This window comes from Rattus norvegicus, chromosome 1 (genome assembly GCF_036323735.1).
Source record: "Rattus norvegicus strain BN/NHsdMcwi chromosome 1, GRCr8, whole genome shotgun sequence".
NCBI classification, from domain to species: Eukaryota; Metazoa; Chordata; class Mammalia; order Rodentia; family Muridae; genus Rattus; species Rattus norvegicus.
Genome location: NC_086019.1, coordinates 245,473,319 through 245,494,264, shown reverse-complemented (window position 1 = coordinate 245,494,264; position 20,946 = coordinate 245,473,319). Strand labels below are relative to the sequence as shown.

Here is a 20,946-nt window from a genome sequence, read left to right as displayed (position 1 = left end):
GAGGCCACCAGATTTCATCTCAGGTGCCCATGTTGCTGGACAGAGTGATTGTGACTGCTTGGTGAGCTTGTGTTGAGAAGAATTCAGTGGCTACATATGTATTCTTCAAGAAATAATGTCACAGGCAGGCAGTGCTGCCTGTCCATGGTGGAGAGACTAGCAACCATACCATGCTTTATTTGTGGTCTGCATGGTTTGAATATGTGTGAATTCACAAACTCGTACTGAAATGAAATCCTCAGTGGAACAAGATGAAGACACAAGACTTCTAGGAAGTCATTAAATCACAGCAATGGAGTCCTCATAAAAGGGCTTGAGAGAATTGTTTTAATCTTTTAGTCTTTCCTGTAGCCCTGTGCATCCATAGAAAAGAGGCTAGATATCTTTGAAGAAGAAAGCAAGTTCTGACAAGACACTGATTCTGTTGCACTTCCCAGCTCCCAGATCTGTGAGAAATACATTTCTGATATTTATAAGTAACCCAGCCCAAGGCATTCCATTACAGTACCAGGACCAGGCTAAACTATCATCTAAGGCAAGCCTTCTGAAAATCTACAAGCCCACAACTCATTCCTTTCAAGTTCTAGTCTGCAGTGTCATCCACAGCAAGCTGAGCATGGTGACACATGCATGTAATTCTAATGCTTGGGCTGAAGCAGGAGGGTTGTGGGTTCAAGGCCAGCCTTGATGACACAGCAAGATCCTGACACAAACAGTGTAATGTGAACACATCAGATGACCTCAGCTTAGACAGCACAGAGGCTGCTACACATTGGAAAATCCACGAAGAAAGAGAAGCTTGACCTTCCTAAAAAAAAAAAAAAAAGAAAGAAAAGAAAAAAGAAAGAAAGAAAGGACTATTTGGATATCTGATAATGGATGGGTTTATGACCACTGGAAAAATCTAATTAATAATTATAACCCTTTGTACTTTGTCTAGTGCTAAGTCTTCTGCCCTCCTTTGCTGGCCTTCACAATCTTTTTTGCTTCTGCTTCCTGAGTTCGGATTACACAAGTGTGGCACCAAGCCAAGCTAATGATGGCCTTTTATAAGAAGGTCTGGGTATTCTTAGGAGCAGGCTTTGAGATGTTAGAAAACAACTGCTTTCAGAACTCTTTTGATTGATACTTTACAATTTTAAAAACTGTTGAAATGGGAACAAAACTTAAGGGTTCTCCCACCTGGGAACAAATGTAATTTATGAACAAATTAAGAAAAAATGTTGACAACAGGTTTACATACTGCAGGGTTTCTCATAATCTCTGATATGTTTATAATTAATCTCCAAGAGGGAGAGATGACTTACAGATTTATTGGTCTACAAAACCCTTTTTGTTTCAAGGAATACATTAACATCTTATTTAAAATATGCAACAGAGTTTGAAAGTTGATCTAAAATAGTCTTCCCTACTTAATCACTTACTTTCAATTCAAGCAGATTTAATTATAATTATATAATAATATAATAATTATAGTGATAACCATATTTTTGTATCATATACTCTTATGTCCTTTCTCAGAGCTAGAAACAGGAAATGACTTATTTCCACTTTCTTCCCTTTCCTTTTATTTTTCAAAAGTGCCCCCCTGAGTGTGTGTGTGTGTGTGTGTGTGTGTGTGTCTGTGACGTTATTTGTACATATGTGCATCGAGGATGCACTCATCTATGTGTGCATGTGTGAAGGTCAGAGGTCAGTGTTGGGCACCTTCCTCAAATGCTTCCCTGGTTTGAGACGGGGTCTCTCACTCGACCCTGAGCTCACTGATTGGCCCGACTGGCTACAGCCCCCAGGCTCTCCAATGCAGAACTTACAGAGAGTTGCCTGCCATTATGGCTTTTTACAAGGGTGCTAGAGATCTAACTTAGTTCTTCCTGTTTGTGCAGCAACTGCTGTACCCAGCGAGCCTTCTCCTCAGCCCCTTCGCACACAAAACAGTTTGTCATTTGTTTGAAACAGGGTCTTATTACGTAGCTGAGCTCTGCTTCCTGATCCCATCGGCCTGGCTCAGTCTCCTGAGAGATGAAGTCTCATATGAGTACTACCAGGCTCGGTTTACTTTATCTGCTTATTTTACAGTTAACAACAATGAGGATAGAGTGAAGGCGATGGGTTTATCTAGCCAAACAGTCAGAGAACCTAGATTAGAATTAATCACTGCGATCCAGCACTTTATTCTGAAGAAATATATTCCTTCTCCTAGAGTATATGTTGTATACTCAGTACTATACTACGTTTCTTTTCTTTTCTATTTTTTTTTTTAAGATTTGTTTTATGTATATAAGTGCTCTATCTGCATGTACACCTGTATGCCAGAAGAGGGCATCAGAACTCCTTATAGATGGTTGCAAGTCACCATGTGGCTGCTGGGAATTGAACTCAGGACCTCTGGAAGAGCAGCCAGTGGCTCTTAATGGCTGAGGCATCTCTCCAGCCCCTATGCTATGTTTCTTGAATATATAATCACATTTCCTTACTAACAATCCTGTGAGTTAGATAATACTCTTATTTACAAGGAGAGGAACTAAAGATTTGTTAAAGTTGAGCAGGCAGTCTCAAATCACTTAGTTAAAAGTTGGGATTAACACCAGTAAGACTAGTCGGACTTAGTCTTCATAAACTCCCCCGATTCTGTTGCCCTCTGTCAAAGCAGTTTAATGCTCTAGTCAATATTGTTAGGTTTTTCACACCTGTAATGTTGTCATAATTCCGGAAGGTCTTCTCTACATGGTCCCATTCCAGGAAAATGCATTTTCCAGTAAAAGGCTGAGCAATGACTACATATTCATCATTCAAATAAGAAAAGGTATCTATGGACAGTGACTGGTAAGGCAGGTCTTGGGACTTTGCAAATTCTGCAAAAATAGGAAAAGAAGATGAATAAATGTGAGGTAATACTAATACCTCGCTTCCTGGCTAGATCCCAAATACCCGTAAGTCATATATTTACTTCGGAGAAATAATAAAATGGCAATTCTACAATTTTGAAGCATGTAGAGTTTTAAAGGCTCATAATGTCTCCACACATTAAACCGCTCAAATGGTTCTTAACAAATTAAAAAAAAAATCAATTTTTATACGTGCAAAAAAGGGAGCCTTTTAAATAATTTTCTGCTGTAGAAATGGTTTTCAATACATTACCTGTAATGATACAGTCAAAATCCTTGGGGGAGAGGCTGTTGATTTTACGTTTCTTATACTCCGGTGGTCCTTCGCAGTAGATGTCTTCCACGGTTGCGTTGGTGTGGCCGAGCCATTCCACCAGCCACTTCAGTTTACAGTCACAGTTAAATGAGTTCCCTCTTAGGTCCCTGGAACAGAAACGTCTGCTGCATTTGCAGTACACGGGTCCTGTCATGACCCACGCGTGACGTCAACTCCAGCATTAACCTGCATGAGCTGAACCTCACTGCTTATTCAGTCTGGGCTCAGAAGCTGATTGCACAGCACCCAGAACCTAGTAACCTGGTTTTGTCTGGATTCAATGGTGTCTTAGACTAGAAGAGTAGAGTCAACGGAAATAGCATATGAGTCATATACGTAAGTTGTATTTTTTTTTAAAATAGGGGCACTAAAGATGTGTAAAAAGAAACAGGTATCGTTCATTTTAAACTTTTGTTTACTCTAACACATTCAAAATTTCATCATCTAGATGTGTAATCAATTTAAACATTATCAAGATAGCCTATTGATTAATCAATAGTCTATCCTCTCTCTCTCTCTCTCTCTCTCTCTCTCTCCCTCCCTCTCCCTCTCCCTCTCCCTCTCTCTTTCTCTCTCTCATCTTTGAGGTCCTCTGAATAGTTCATGCTTGCATCTCGATTCTGATGCTAAATTTGCATCAGAAATGCAATGATCTATGCTTAGGGTTCATAAAGTTCATAGTTCGAAAATAGATTCATATACCTAAGTTGTTCCAAATGTAATTATTTTCTAATATAATAAAATGAGAAAATTGCGATTTAAATCTTTAAAAAAAATTAAGGATCTCGATGCATGCTTAGCCTATTAAAAGGCCAGGGCTCGGTCCCTTGGACACAGATAAATAAATAGATGAATAGATGTAAAATGTAAAGTGCTTCATTTGAACTAGCACACACCCCAGGGGCCCCCTGGCTGTGAGTGTCCAGTAGCTACCTCCTTGGGCCTGGAGGACAGAATGTGGTGACTGCTGTCTGATAGTTAATTAAATCCAGTGAGCCACTGGCTTTTCTTCTTCATAGACACAGTTAATCCTGATCCTATTCTGTGGCCTACAAATTCCACTTTAATAAGAAATGACTTCACCACAGAAGAGTTAATGCAGACATAATACCTAGGACAGCCTGTGCCTGGAATAAGCTATATGGCAGAGTTTAAGTTTCCAGTTATGGCCTTGGATCACCAAGCTCTCTTTTTCTCTGCGTCTGTGCTGGTTCTCCAACTTCTTTTCTGGACACACAGAATCCTTAAGATAGGCGCTTCCCACTCTTTATGCAGCACATACATAATTTTAAACACAAGAGTATTTAACTATTTCTTAAAGTCCATGTCCATTAAAAAAAAATCAACAGAAGATCCTTGAAAAGATAAGTTATCATGCATCCTTGTACTTCTGAAATGATTCCTGATTTGGCTTAAACTCATTCTGGGATTCTCGGGGCGGGGGGTCTGAGCCAAATTTTAAGTGTTCCGTTGACAGAGGATGGGAAAGAAGCCCCATCGTGAACTATATTCCAAGTAAGCCACAGGGCATCATTTAACTTTCAAAACATTCCCAGAGTGACCTCATCTCGAGAGTAGCGGCCCTTCTGGGCTCTGGTAAACCAGAGCAGATAACTGATCTGTCAGCTCTCTCTCAAGGAGGTTTCTTGATTCCGGCACTTGCTTGGAAATAAACCAGTTTTCAGGAATTGGGAAAGCGGGCAAGAGAGTGGAGCTGCGGACAACTGCAAAGAACAAAGAAAGGTTTTCATTAGCTTCTCGATTTGAAGCTAAATTCTGGGCTTAGGTGGAAATTCTTAATTCAGAATTTGCTGTTATTAAAAAAAGCTGTTTCAGAGACATGGATATCTATATGCGTATAGATACATATCCTCTCTCTGTGTGTACATATACCATTATATTTACTTTATTAGTTTCATCATGGTACATTTATATTTATTTCATTTCCTCTCTATATTCTATAGCAAACTAAAGCGATAATAAAAAACTGTTCTCACACGTCTTCTCATCTGTTCCTATATTCTGCTCTGTTTATATTTTATTTTATTTATATTCTACTTTATGACATTTAAATGCCCTGCTAATGTTCTGGAAGACATTTAAGGAGAGACTAAATTGCTTTTGGGAGGACTGGGCATATAGAAGTTGCTTTGCTTACAGCAAAATATACAAATTCCTTGAGAAGATCTTTCACTCGGAGGCTTAAAAGTCAAAGTTTGAAAGCTCTTTTGTTTGAAAAGGGGTCAAAAGTAATTAAGTTCATTCCCTTCCTGGGGCTTAAGCCAAATTCCTAGGGATTAAGCCTAGGGTTGTTGTTCAGGCTAATGAGAGAAAAGGCAAACTCCCCTCCCTTCCCCCACTTCCTGCTCCTTTTCTGCTGCCTGACCAACCCATGGGTGTAACCTTTCATCTTACTCTGTCAGTTTCTCAGACTCCTTTATGTTTTTTCTTTGTAGCCCTACTTCCTGGACTTCATGAGAAAAAAAAAAAAAGGGAGAGAGAGAGACTTTGAAATTGTTGTGGAGGTCTTTCCTCTCTAGGCTCCCCCAGTGACCCTTACGATCGCCCCTAAAGACACACTTGGTCAGAGTAATGCCTGGGTACTGTCTATTCAGAGTTTCCTATGCTAAATCACAAAGGCGTTTAATGTAGTCTGTGTAGATGCAGGAGTGACGTCAATGAAAACATTATAATTTTAAAGCCAATTAAAAATACTAATCATCAATATCAGGTCTTATTAATTATTTTAAATTAATTAGCCAGTGATTTCTTAGGTCCTCTTACACATTTGTTAAAGAATCCAGGCCTTTGAAAATGTCTTTTGGGAGTGTCTGGAGATTGTTGTTTGCAAGACTCCTAGGAAAAGAAAAAAAAAAAAGAGTGATACAAAAATGTAGTGAAAATTCAATAAATGCATTTATGATAAAGCTTACTTATAAGTTCTTTTTAAAAATCATTTTCAGTCTGTTAAATTGTGGGAATTCAAACCCAAGACAAGCAACTGAGATTCATATTTAATATACTAAAGTGGACCTGGTCTCCAGGTTCTCCCAGCATCCCTCAGTTCCTTCTTGGCATACCCTACCCTCGACTTCCCAGCCCAGGACTCGGCTTGCCCTCCCTAAGAGGCTCTTTCTTATATATTGGTCCCACTTCTCTCTGTGGTCCCTTTTCTCTCTTTCTTCTCCCCTTCCTCATGGACACTTCTCTGGCCTTCTTCCTTGGGACCAGTGAACTGGCCTCAGAGCTGTTTCCCGATAGACCTGCCTTTATATACACTTTATAATCTGACTTGAATTGGCTCATTTCACACAAGGAGAAATAACTTATATTACATATATAGTACTTTTATTTCCCAAGATACTACTCAAATTTCTGTTGTTGAATTTTCAATCTCTGACCTCTTCCCTTCAATATCCACTCGGCACTGACGTAACACTTGATACTTCTTGATATCGACTTAAGGCAATAGCAACATTGAACCATCAGCAGAATAGTGCTTGGGTGTCCCTCTTAGAATTCATAACCCGAGACTCCTCTGCAGAGAGAGGTCCAGCCTAGTGGATGCTTCCCAAGCGATGCCTGACTACACCAGATGATAATGTCCACCTCCAAATGCCCTTCCTCTTTTGGCTGGGACTTTGATTTCCTTCCTTCCTTCCCCAATCCAATCCCTTGCTTCAGAGAGCAGCTAAACTCCCAATCCCTTTGCCTTCGTGTGCTTTCTTCTCTCCAAAGTGTGTTCCCTTGTTTCTGGTTTTCCATTTCTGCAAAAGGCTTTCTCACTATGTCCATCCTTCCTCTTTAATTATTCCCTTCTCTTGACTCTTACCCTGTCATCACACAATTATTTTCTTTCTCTTCTTAGTCACTGTTACGCAAATAACTAGAATGCGTCTGCTAACTAAGGGTTACCAACCAGAAGCCAGAATACAGTGCTGCTAGTAACAAGGTAAGAGAAATGTATGCACACGACAGAAAAGTGAACATGAGTGATCAAGTTCTGGAGACGGCACAAGGTACTGACACTTTTGGGGTTTTGCTAGCATGTTTGATTTATTCTCACAATAGCATTTAAGTCTAGAACAGAAGGGGCCTTTTGTTGGTCTCAAAAGCCCTTGAAAAATCCTCTCGACTTCCTTTTAAAATATTCTTCTAGGTTCTATCTCTCTTTTACTTCCTCTACTTAAATATGAGATTTTTTTTCACATTCGAGCATTCCTGACTTTTTAGAACTTACTTTAAAGCTCGTTATGCTGTTTGTTGGTTTTAGAAATCACTACTAGATGGCATAATTTTTTTTTTCAGTGAGCTATGGAATGTAAGAATGGGAAACAAATTAGGATGTTTAGGTCTCCATGACAATGGGTTTGGTGATGAAGGGCATGGCTTTGCAGTCAGTTTGAGCTGGGTGGAAATCAGAACTCTACCACTTTGTAGCTGGATGGCTTCTGTTCTGCATCCTCTCTAACAAACATACCATGGTGGTATTGAACATCTGCTACAGGTCCATGTGCACAGCCTTGGTCCTCAGCCTCTGTTGTGTTATTAGAAAATGGTAGAAATGTTAAGAAGTGGAGCCTAGTGGGAGGTCACTTGGGCTGTGTCCTTGAAAGAAGACTGTGACTGGTCCTAACCTGTGCTGGTTAGGTTTTGTTAACTTGACCCGAACCAGAGTCACCAGAGAGGGGGGAACCTCAATTGAGAAAATGCTTCCATCCGATTGGCCTGTAGGCAGGCCTGTGGGACATTTTCTTGATGGATGATTGATGTGGAAAGGCCCAGTCTACTGTGGGCAGTGCCATCCCTGGGCAGGTGCTCCTGAGATGGGTGAGAAAACTGAGAAACAAGTCAACAAGCAGCATGGCTGGCTTCCACTTCAGCTCTTGCCTTCAGGTTTGGCTTCCCTCAAGAGACTATGATTCAGGAGATGTAGGCCAAATAAACCCTTTTCTCTTCAAGTTGCTTTTGGTCGTGGTATTTATCACAGCAATAGAAAAGTAACCAACGCACTTCCCATCTCTCTCTGTTTTCTGAATGTTAAGAGTTTAACTCCTCAACATATGCCCACCATGATGTGCTGCCATAGGCTCAAACCAAACATGAACTGAAACTTCTATCGGTGGGAACAACAGTATCTCATCTTGAATATTGTTAGAACAAGAGAAATGAAAAAGAAAGAAAGAAAACAAGATAGCCTAGGATAATATTTAGTATCAAGATTGCTCTTTAAAATGGGAGTGGAGAGACGAAGGGGGAGTGCAAGGGAAAGGGCAAAGGCTCCTGTGTGCATATTGTCCAGGAAGTCATTTTTGGAAAATGGACTGCAGGAATGTACTGTCATGGCCGTCCACACGTAGCAGCAATGATGAGCAATGTGAAGGTTAGTTACAGACAAAAGGATGGCACTTTGATGAAGGTTTGATGAACAGTAAGACTGAGAAAGTTGGACTAAGAGAGGAAATAAGCCTGAGTCACAACAAAGGCTTTCCTGTCTGTTCAGCCTTGGACTGGATTTCAGATCGCTTTTCTGGGTCTCTGGGAAGCCCCAGAGCCATCAGGTCGATTTAGAGGAGCAGAACACAGGCAGAGAGGTGTGAGCAGAGACTCACCAAGGAACCGAAGAGTCTGGGAATAACTTTACAGAAAACTGAATGGATTCTGAGGAAGAGCGTGTTTCTAGTGCAGCTTGAATGGGAAGTGGAGAAAAATACATCTCGGGCTCAGGAGGGGATCAGCAAACTGGTAAACTCGAGGTGGGTTAGAGAACTACCCAAGGGCCAGTTAAGAGTGTTTAACAATTCCCAGACGAGGAGAAGGTGGAAACCTTAGCCAGCATTCCATTGCATAAGCAAGGGAAGATCTTTCATCTGCCTTTGTCTTTGACTGTGCAGAACTGGAAACAACTGGCATCTTTTTAAATAAGGAATTGTGTAAACAAACAATGGTTCACAATTAACACAGACTATTTCGTAGATTCACAAAAGGGGGCCCAATCCCGATGCATTACAAAATGCCTAAGTGAAAATAAATATGGAAAAAGTGTGTATAGTCCAGGCAGAGAGAGGATAGAGGTCTCAAGATGTACAGAAGAATCTTGTGGAGATTGAGAAACTGTTGGTTGAGTGTCCTGTGCCCTGAGAGAGCCAGCAGCGAAGAGAGCTCAGGACCTCCTGGATCCACCACAGGCACCTGAGGGCTTCAGAGAGACTCTCCACAGAGGACAGACACCTAGGGCATCAGGCTGGGGCTGCTAAGGAGAAACAGCTCTTGGCAGTTTGCTCAACATTTGTTTTTTACCCAAAAGGGTGAAGAGAATGAGGCCTGGGCCCTATTACGTAGCTGGGACATCTATAGAGCCTGAGAGAGCACTGTTTGCTTTAAGACTAGGCTTCCACTACGGTAGTTAGGATTATCTGACCCTTCATATTCTACCTCAGTGTCAAGTTTTCCAGTCTGTATTACATTTTCTCGGCACCCCCACTCCCCCCAGCCTGCCTCCAGCCAGCTTTACAGAGAAACAATTTCACATTGGTCTCATACTTGGTCTCTTCGTTGGGACACTCTGGTAAGAGCAAGAGTTAGATCGGATCCAGACTTTAATACTAACCATGAGAATACTTCTTAGGACTAAGAATAAGAAAAATTTGGAGTAAAAGAGAAAGAGTCTGGGGACAGAGGTGGCCTTCAGAGGTGTCAGTTGACTTTCAGTTGGGATGAGCAGAGGAACAGTAGGTTCTTGCCTTGACCCAAGCCTGCCTCCATCAGATTCACTATAAGACTCCCAGATCAGCTCCAGAGTGCAGTGCAAACTGGTGTGAGCAGGGAAATGGGGGGGCAGGCTTGAGTTTTGGAGGCTTTCTATGAAGCCAGTTCCTCTTGGGTCAGAATGATCTACAACTCCTAATCTTGCTCCTAAATCACATCTCCATACCTTCCCCTGTGAAAGGCTTATGGCTTCATCTCTAACAACAGTCAGATGATTCTGGAAGCAGTGCTTTAAGCCACATGTGCTTAGGAGTCACTACCTCTGACAAGGGACTTTTCTAGGAAGTCCAAAGACACGGAGTGTCAGGTGGGGCTAGTGGACTACAGAAGACAGGACCGTGAGAGACTGAGGAAAGCATTTCCTCACTGCTAGCTACTCCTTTGATTGTTCTGATTTGAGAGCTCAAAGAATGTCATCTATATATACCTTCAAATGAATAAAGAATGTGGAAAGGCAGTCAGGGAGGGAGAGAGTCAGGGAGGGAGAAAGCCAGGGAGGGAGGGAGGGAGGGAAAGAGGGGGAGGGAGAGGAGCAACAAGGAAGGGAGAGAAGCAGGGGGGGGGGGAGAAGGAGAGGGCCAGGGATGGAGGGAGAGGGGTAGGCTGGAGATAGGGGGAGAGAGTAGGGTGGGGAGAGAGGAAGAGGGGCAGGGATGAAGGGAGGCAGGCAGGAGGAGAGGGAGAGGGGCAGGGAAGGAGGGAAAGAATAGGAAGGAGGGAGGGAGGGAGAGAGGGAAGCAGGGAGTCCGCAGTGGGTGAGAGGAAGCTCTCTTATCTAGACACAGCAAAGAGCAGATACCACTTCTCCAGGATTCAGTCGTGTGAGCTTATCCCCAAAGACATTATTGAAAATTAAACCATTTCCTAGAGATACCGCCAAACCCAGGCTAATTTCCCACCCTCAATACCATTAGCATAGGATTTGGGGAGATTATACTCTTTCATGAGCTTAAAGGTGCAAATCTTACTCAAACCATAGTGGCCTATTTAACGGTTAAGATCTGAATAGTTGGTATAGATTTGAATTTTTCAAATGAGGATGTATTTTTTTTTAAATTTGGAATAAAAGAATAGCTTGTGAGCAATGACAATCAATTTGCTAAATGCTCTTCTTGATTTCTGGTAATACTCAGTGGCCCTTTCAGTAACACTGAACTGTCACTGTGGCTGTGGACCTGTGGGGCCAGGACTGTTTGCACAGGTATGCGGAAGTATTAGAGGGTAAGTGTCTGCGGTCTGTCTGTTGTGGAATAGCTGCTACGTGCTGAGAACTGCCGGGGACAGGACGGATGTCTGCAATATCTCAAAAGCAAGGATACCCCTGTGTTCCAAATCAGTTAAGAAGTCTTCGTGTTAGCCTTAGTGTTGACAGGCTTGTGAGGATGTAGTGCCGTATCGTGAATAAAGGGGGATTTCTGCCACCTGTCTCCTTAGGTTCAAAGCCTGGGGCAGGTCATTAGCCCTCCTGTTTCCAGATTACTCATAGGTAAAATGATGGTGTTAGTAATCTGTAAACTGATGGTGAGGGCTGGGAGTGCAGCTTGGGAAGTAGAGTGCTTGCCTAGGATGTAGATCAGTTGCTAGGATGCTTGACTAGCATGCGCAAATCCCCGAGTTCAAGCCCCAGCACTGCATTAACCAGGCATGGTGATATATGCCTGCAATCCCATAACTTGGGAGGTAAAAGAAGGAAGATGGGAAGGCTTAAGGTCACGCTTGGCTACGTAGTGAATTTAAGCCCATATATGGGGACATAAGCCCCCTTGACTTGAAAAGAAAGAAAAGCAATACCTCTGTCTGTCTGTCTGTCTGTCTGTCTATATCATCTGCATCTATATCTGGAACCCAATTGCTCTCAGAGTATCGCTGGTGATCTTGTCCAGAGTTGCTCCAGTGGAAAGGACAGTGAGAAACACTGCAGTGGGAACGAGGGGTCAGCTAGCACATCTCGGGTATGAGTAATCAAGAGGAAAGGAGGCCCCAAAGTTGAGTGATGAGGGCTATTAAGTTCCAGTTAATTAACTATAACTGTCCACTGACAGCAAGGCGAGCCAGATACTCGAGAACACCTAGCTCTCAAGCTTGTTTGGAGATTAAATGGGTGAACAGCTGCACAGCGGTGAGCGTGCATCCACAGGGAGATGCTAACACATCAGTCCTGGATTAGGGCTGAAAATGCACAGTGTCCTGTGCCCTGTCTGCATTTTGCATCAAACTAGAATATCAGCATGTGAAGCTGCAGGTCGCTAGAGACACGAGCTCAAGTCGAGGATGGTTGCAGGGCGGGTGGGAGCATCCCAGATGGCTGTGGGTGTTGCTTTCTTAGCAGCACAGCTCTTCGGCACTGAAACAAATGTGCTGTCTGATCCAGTCTAGTTTGCCATAGCGGCGATTTTCCAGTAGGTTCCATTGCCACAATCAAAGGTTTTCTCAGGCAAACCATGAGAAAGAACACTAAGGCAGATGGAATGATGGGATGCCTGCCTTCCAGAGTGCCTGATGCTGGTCGGTTAGCCTCAAGGCAACTAGGCGTTCAATGGAGGCAATATCCCAGGTGATCTGAGCCCTGGGCTGTAGGTGCACTCTAAAGTGAAGCTACACTTTTGAGAACCCCTATCGGCCCTGAAACTGTCACTATGGAAAAACTGGGGGATGATGAGATGAGGGCATTTGTGAAAGCAGTTCCATAGAATGGGAAGGTGATGGTCTCAGTCATGGACATCCACAGTGCTGTGTGCTTTGTTCCTAACTCTGTGTCTTGGTACAGAGAAACACACACTACAGATCCCTTGCCACAAAACACCATATGCTGCTACCTTTGAATTTGGCCAATAAAAAGGCCATCACCAGAAGTGAGCCACTCGGGGTTGGGTATTTAGCTCAGTGGTAGAGCGCTTGCCTAGCAAGCGCAAGACCCTGGGTTTGGTCCCCAGCTCCGGGGGGGAAAAAAAAAAAGAAGTGAGCCACTCCCAGTGCCCTAGCCTCGAACTTCCCCAAGCTGTGAACTGAATCCCCCAATATTTAATTAGCATTATAGACGTATCCCCATATAATAATAGGACACTCAGAATAAAACAATTCAGAGAGAGTCTTAATACTTTTATAGGAGCCAAATTACCAAAATATGCTATTACACCTGGCTATTTTTTAAATTGTGCTTTCTGAGGCTAGAACTTGGGATGCCAGGCACATAAGCATCTTAGTGACTGAGTTATCTATAGTGATCTTCAAATAGTCTGTAAATGCCCTTACAGAAGTAAGCCTAGCAAGACAAATATACAAAGGGATACAAGTTCATTGTTTCTTTAGGAATGGACCCAGTCTTTGCAGCCGGTTTAATATCAGGCCAGAGTGGAAGGAGTTTGTTCTAAATGTGTTCATCCAGCCTTACCTCTCTGAGTTTGGGGAATGGGAAGGAATAAGGGTGGGGCTCTTGTCTTCAGGATTTCTTTCATTTTTTTCAAATATGTATTACATGTTTATATATATAATATATATTTAGTATATATATTATACTAAATAGTATCTTAATGTTGATCCTATAAGAATTACTAAAATTACATTAGGAACTATTAAGCACTTTTATGATGGGACTGCTATTAAGTCCTTTCTGATGACAAAATCCGCAAAGAGAACTCTGCCAGTCTTCCTGTCATGAGTTAATTGCTTCTGAGATAGCAAGAAGGCATAGAGCATACAACATAGAGCACATTCCAAGAGGTTGTAAAACATTTAACCAAAGGTCATAGAGAGGAAACTAAGGATTTAATATAAGTTCAAGGACAGAAGATAAAATATTGACTGGGTTTATCTATGCAAAACCTCACTAATCACTTAGTCATAAAAGTTATGGTGTAGCACACTGTTGAGCTTGTGACAGATGACGAATGTTTAGCCAGGTAATTACTCTTAATAGTATGCATGTAAGCATGCTCTGCTGCAAACTTCTTATTCGATTTGTGGTTTGAATTTATGTGCAAACTTGTGAACTTTTAACCATGTGGTCATGTATTCCAAGAGATGTGTAAGTGCTGAGGGCAAAGAAAGGAGTCAGAACTCAAGAACTTTGAAGAAAAGGCATAGCACTGGGAGTAAAGAACTTTTTAGAGAAAACTATTTGAAGGAGAACTTTTGTAGAAACTTTCTGAAGAGCTTAGCAATAAAGGCTAAAATCACTTTTCAAAGTGTCCCTCTTTTCTTCCTGTGACTTCAACTAGAAGGCTGGAAGTTAGAGCCTGCACAGCTCCTGAGGGGAGATAGAACAAAGGCTACATTACTTGATGCCCTGTTGATAGGCTACAGGGGTTAATCGCCCAAGCTAGGGGATTTTAACCCTCAGAATGACCAGAAAATGTTTTTTTTAAAGAAGCTATCAGCAAGCATTCAGTATAGTTGGTGAGCTAGAATGTCCAGAGACCATCAGTCTTTAAAGCATCGACTCTGTGTCTGGCTTCAACCCATTCCAGGCCCGGTGCCTCCTGGCATTTTTTTTGTTTTAATCTCAGGTGTGGGCTAAGAGGCTGTTTTAGGGCAGATTATGGTTTACCTCCTGCACTAGCAGGGGTGTGATCGTTGCCAGTAGCACAGAGTTGGATTTGGAATTCTGGGGACTCTGGGGAAGGGGTAAATGTCAGAGCCCCAAGAGGGGTAGGGGGTGTTCATTCTGCGTTTAGCTTTCTCTTGCCCTTTTCTCAATTTTTAAAGCTGCATCTCTTCTTTGTACTTTTGGAAGAGCTGTTTGTTTTGTTCACTTAGAACCATGCTCACTGACCCATTCATTAGCTTTCCAACAGTAGATACTATTCGGGCAATCCACTCTGTCTCTAAGTAGCAGTTGATCTAATCACTTTCCCTCATGCGGACACCATGGCTGCACAACTTTTCTCTTTGTCCACTATTTTCCTTTCAGGAGTCTGTCATTGGCCAGATTGGGTTGCTTGACGAATATTCCTGCTATCAATTTTAGTTCCTTCCATGCGGTCTTTGGCCTTTGAGCTTGTAATCTGCCTATTGTATGGGAAAGCCTTTTCTGGCTCAGCTTTCACATCTCTACGCCACAAATTACGTACTAGCATGTCGCTCGATGAGAGAGGTCTGCTTCAACTGACATGGGGGAGTCTTCACTAGATGCCTTGCTGAAGGCCTGGGTAACTTCTGACTTTGTCGCTGATGAGAAGGAAAGCAGTGTCCTCTCAGGCATAATTCGCACTTTCATGGAGGCTACAATGAGGTAAGAATATTAAACGGCTTTATAAATGTTTCCTGTGGTGTACACAGGCTAGAGGGCTCACTGACAATTCCTCACTGCTCGAATGCTCTGCCCTTCAATCCATCAAAGGTGGAGAAAGTGCTCTTTGTAGCCTCACACCTTAAAGAAGGAACTAACAGTGCCAAGAAACTCCAGGCTTTCTCGCAAGCACTAAGTAATAGGAAATGAACTTAATGTGTGGAGCAGGCAGAGGGACATTTGGCTCCATCTCTCTCCTTAAAGAAAGGCGAAGCAGGAAATACATCGTCAAGAACAGCATAAGTAGAAAGGAGAAAAACCTGAAGACAAAGACATGTAGTGAGAAAATATTCGTCCACCCAGTTGCTCTTCCTGTTACAGAAGGAGCTCCTCCAAGGTGGGACTGCATCACACTCGTTTTCATGAGTCTTACCTACTTCTTGAAAAACTTAAATGGTACCCTATGCAGTTATGACTTAGAATGACCCATATGATGTTGTCACTTTTATAGATCAAAATGATAACAGCATCATATATTAAGTAAAGATGCAAAAGTTCCATTTGCCTGATCAACCATTACCTCATTGTCTCCCCACTCCTGCTCTCCCCTACAGCCCCACCTATGCATTTTAGGTTTGTATACTTCTTAAGATGCATGCCTTTCTCTTGAAAGACTCATTTTGGTTTTTGCTTGACCTTGAAAAGTTCTAGAGAGTTAGCACAGGTTGTAGCGGTCTCCTGTCCTGATAGTCTCCCTACCACTAAAGCTCTAAACTTAAATTCCCACTTTGTGTGATGGGCAAAAGGAGCTTCAGTCAAGCAAAGTGGGTATTCTTCAGCATGGTGCTCTATGGGTCTTTTTTCCCCTTTCCTCCTTTCTGGTTTGTGCGTCTTTCCTCTTCTCCCTCCTTCTTTCCTTGCTCCCTTCTTCCATCCTTTCCTGGTGAGATAGAGAGAACATTTTCTCCCATTCTATGGAAGGAGTCTGAGAGAAGCCACAAGCTTTCTGAGATTGGAGCACCCTAGCAAGGCGAGCACAGCACGCTTGTGCTTCATTCTCCTAGGGAGGCCATGGATCTTACAGCCTCGGAGACGCACGCTGATGCCGAGCATTAGACAGAGGCCCTGATGGGTGAGTTTCATATGCATCAAGGAGACCTCGGACTCAGTTGTCTTAGTTATTCTTGTATGGCTGCAAAGAGATAACCATGACCAAGGTAACTTATAATGGACAGAGTTTATTGGGCGCTTATATTGCAGAGGGTTAGAATTCATGAGCATTGTGGTATGGAACATGGTAGCAGCCAGGCAGCCATGGCTCTGAAGCATAGCTGAGAGCTTAGATCTCGACCCATAAGCATGAGGCCGAAAGAGCTAACTGGGACTAGTGTGGGCTTTTTGAAACTTCAAAGCCCATCCCCAGTGACACACTTTCTCCAACAAGGCCACACCTCCTAATCTTTCTCAAACAGTTCCACGAACTAGGGACCAAGTATTCAAATATACAAGCCTGTGGGGGTCATTCTCATTCTAACCACCACATGAGGTAATGGATATTCATTTCACGTTTTGTGGGCTTGTTTTATTTTATTTTCTTTTTCACTGCAGATAAACATTCTGCAAAACTAGACTCCATGATAAAAAATTACATAATGCTCATCCTGTGACACAGCCATCGTCACATCATATTATACCACTGACAGGGAGGGCATAGACTCATACGAGGTATTTAAGAAATCGCCATTGAATGAGTTGAGTTCATTGAATGAATAAATGAATGAATGAATGAAGATAATAAAACTGCAGCTCAACAACTGAGTTGATGTTTTTATAGTTCCATAAGGAATTAGTTCAATAATCACATCTCCCCTTCAAGATGCTGTGTCTGAGCTGTGCCTGGTTCTGCAGGTCTGTAATACCAGCTACTAGGGTATTTGAGGCAAGAGGATCATAAAAAATCAAGACACGTATAGTCTACAGAACAGGTTCAAGGCTATCCTGGGCATCTTAGTAAGATGCTGTCTTAAAATAAATACTACTACTAACAAATGGGGGTTCAGGGGTGCCACGCACTGGTAGGACACTTGCTTCCATGAGGCTCCAGATTTAGTGTCTAGTGTCACAAACTGTTTCTTCATCTCTAACATGGGTACATGTTTTATCTCTAATGTGTATTCTCCTTACAAATAACTCCCTGCCCCCAGTCTTAAATAGGTGGAAGAAGCGAGGAGAGATTCATGTGGTTCGTGTGGTTGAGATGTTTCCCTTCCCTACTGCGCCATTCAAGACGGGGTCATCCTTGGCTGCACAGATTGCCCTTCATACTAGATATTAATTGGGAGCAGCCCTTCCTTCCACCCACTGGGTGCTGGTAACAGTCCCATATTGTGACAAGCAAGCACAGCTTGTATTTCTTCACATTTCCTGGGAAACGGAATTGCCCTTTGTTAAGAATGACTGCTGTGTCCTGAATCACCCATTGAATAACGAAATATTTCAGTTATAAAATAGATTGTCCCTGTACTACATAGAGACTGCCTATGGCTACATCAGGTTTAAATGCATATAGAATCAGGACTTAAACAGTGGATATCAAGTTAAAGGACATTAGTCAGCCCCTAATTCTCCGTGAAGTGAGGGATGATATGGATAATAAAAGTTATTTCAGTTATGTTATTTCCCTACATAGATTGCTTTTCTAATTATATTCCACTTAGGCTAAAAATAGTAACCATAATCAATTTCCTGAGTTCATGCTGACAGGGAAGGTGGCAAGTGTGCATGAAGAGAAAGAATCTGAGCTCTTAAATTTTCATGAGCACTCATAAAATGGATGCTTTAACCTTGGATACCAAACTGAATTCATGAGCTCAAAACTAATGCTAGGACCATAGCTCAGCGGCAGAGTGTTCACCCACGTGCACAAGGCCTCTAGGTTTGATCTCAGCACTGCAGAAACCTCAATTAACCCAAATCAACCAAACAAGCTTTAAAAAAAAATCCCATCACCTATACTTACAAGTGAATCAGAGACTTGAGTCCCCGGAAAGTATGTCTTGAAATGGACTTGATATTGTTGTTTTCTATGAATCTGTAAGAGGCAACAACATCCTCATTTGGTCAGACAGCTATAGGCACCGAAAAGAACCTATCCTGAATCAAGGCTACAGGGGAGGGGGATTTTTCTTACTTACAAATATTCTAGGTGTGGAAGACCAATAAAAGCATCGTCACTGATCACATCAAAGGAGTTCGACGTGAATAACCTGCCCAGAGAGAGGTACACACAATGAGAACAGTTACACGCTCAGCTGCCCGATCTCCGCTGCTTTGGTCTCTCAGAGAAACAGGTGGAGGCTGACACGGGTAGGTCTGTGTTTTCTATAACAGCGTGGTTTATACAGAAAACCTTGGCAGCTTTTCTCACGCCTGAGTATCTCCTCCTGAAGTGCTCAATGAAGGGATGCTTGCAAGATCTTCTCTCCGGGTGAGGTGTCACAGGTCCTGGGAAGCATTTTGAGAGACAAGCAGAGGAGGTAGGCAGCAGACGTGACCAAATCAACATTTACATGGTCCTATAACAGAGACGCTGGCGGTCATTTTCATGGGAAAACATGTTCTAGAAACTTCTGGAATTGACTTTGAAAGGTCAAAATAATGATCTTTAGTCATTACTTAATGATTGACACTAGGAGTTTAATACTAGGAGTTGTAGGAAAAATGGACCTCCATTCTTATTGTGTTATAGCTCATAGCAGGTGCAGTGGACAGTGGTTATAAACAGCAAACACTTTCTTTAAAAAAAATTCAATAATTTGGAAACAGGACAGGCTGAAGATAGGAGCTGATGACACTTGGGAATCTGAGGCCATTTTATCACTAGACAATTTTTTTTTAAGTAGAGTGGGTTCCTGTTGACTTCTACGCTCAGTCTTTTTTTTATATTTGTTTATTTTATTTTTATGAGTACACCGTAGCTGTCTTTAGACACATCAGAAGAGAGCATCAGATCCCATTACAGATGGTTGTGAACCACCGTGTGGTTGCTGGGATTTGAACTCAGGACCTCTGGAAGAGCAGTCAGTGCTCTTACCTGCTGAGCCATCTCTCCAGCCCTTATTACTAAATAATTAAAAGAAACACATTTACTTGGACAAATTTATTAGCATTTTCAAAATTCACAGGGACCTGGCTTCAAAATCACCGAGAAAAAAGGGCATTAACCAATCCTATTGTGGCATTCACCACACCCTATTGGACCCTGTTGGAGAACTTAACAGTTTTCTAACTGAAACCTTAAAAACAGGTATTTTTGGCTAAATAATAGATTTGTGTGTCAGACAATTTAATAATAATATAGTAATGCTGTTAGTAAATCTTGTGATATTTTTACTTTGGAAAGGTAGTGGTTAAATGTAATTGCTAGTAACTAGCCAATTGACTTTCCCCCACCCCCCACCCCCACCCCCCACCCCCCACCCCCCACCCCTCGAGCCTGTTAATGGAGGAGATTAGGCCTGGAGATTTTTACTTTCTGAGGTAGTTTGAAATGAGTAATTTACTGAATAGAATAATCAAGGGAGGGTTCGACATGAACTGAGTAGGGGCTGGTAAGCGAAGCCAAAGGGTGGGAACACAGGTGTGTGAATTTTACTTCCGCTCTATTTTTCCAGAGACTTGAGCCTTTCCCATAAAAGAATGGAGGCAGAGAAGGAGCCAGCCAAATGAAGTAACCTCTTCTGTTTCTTCCCAAGCTACCAATCCTGGAATGGTGTTGAAGTTCACTTCTAATCCCTCTTTCCTTCTTACGTCATAGCTTTTTTTACTCAAGTAATTCACTAGGTCCCGAAAAGCCAAGAGCAACTAATCAAATGCACATTACAGCCTGTGCTTATTAAAATGAAGGTCCAAGGTTCATGACTTCCATCACAACTCTGGTAATTGTCTCTTCTCGTTTTATGGTTTTGGAAAGCAACACGATGCTCAGCCTTACGCCTAGGTAAGCTGACACCCAAAGGCTTGAGCAGCCTACAGGGCTTTGCTTCTCTCCTTCAGGGCAGCAATAAGGACAGAGAGAGTAGAATTCAGTGGCGACAGATACAGAGAAGTGCTTCTCTGGCTCAGTGTTTTGCAGACTGCCCTGTGGTACACCTGGGAATTCAGCATCCCACACTCCCAAGTTGCCGGAAGAAATAGCTTTCATCCTTTAGCCAGAGCGAGACAGGCTGGGAAGTGGATACCAGCGAACATCCCTTGCCTATGGATGTCACAGAGATGAAAGATGGGATTTCTTCTAAACTTTGGCTGTCCTCTTCAGTACTTATCCCTAGAACTAGTGAGAGTAACCATTCCATTGTAAATATTGAACAAATATTGGTCGAACAAAGAGACATTCACTTTGCATCATATTCCGGTCACTGCTAGGTTAGGATACTGAATGCAGTCTTAAAGCAAGGACCTGCCTTTATTGGTTTTTGCATCCCCAATTCTATTCCAGTTCCTGGTTTTGAGAAAAAAAAACATGTTTGCTGAACTAAATTTCAAAGACTAAAATCTCTGGCTGAAACTATAACTACAAGGCTGAACTATAACTATATTCTAAGGAAAGGAGTCAGAACGCGATGAGGGGAATTCTACATGATTAACGTAGAAAAAAAAAAACCCAGCCGAACAAGTCTATGCAGGCAGACATCAGCACCGTGGCTTTTCCTGGAGGGTAGTTCTAACTGATCTAAGTGATCACAGGG

The 20,946-nt window shown here is 42.3% G+C and overlaps 1 protein-coding gene across 1 annotated transcript in view; it reads right to left on the bottom strand.

Moving 5' to 3' along the window:
* Positions 1-20,946, bottom strand: part of Lgi1 (leucine-rich, glioma inactivated 1) — a 41,346-nt gene that overhangs the window by 2,772 nt on the left and 17,628 nt on the right. Inside the window, exons 3-7 of the mRNA NM_145769.4 lie at positions 18,394-18,465; positions 18,219-18,290; positions 5,989-6,060; positions 3,142-3,311; positions 2,691-2,855 (exon numbers count right to left, since the gene is read on the bottom strand). Coding sequence (NP_665712.1) covers positions 2,691-2,855; positions 3,142-3,311; positions 5,989-6,060; positions 18,219-18,290; positions 18,394-18,465 — 551 coding nt within the window. The remainder of the gene's footprint in view (positions 1-2,690; positions 2,856-3,141; positions 3,312-5,988; positions 6,061-18,218; positions 18,291-18,393; positions 18,466-20,946) is intronic.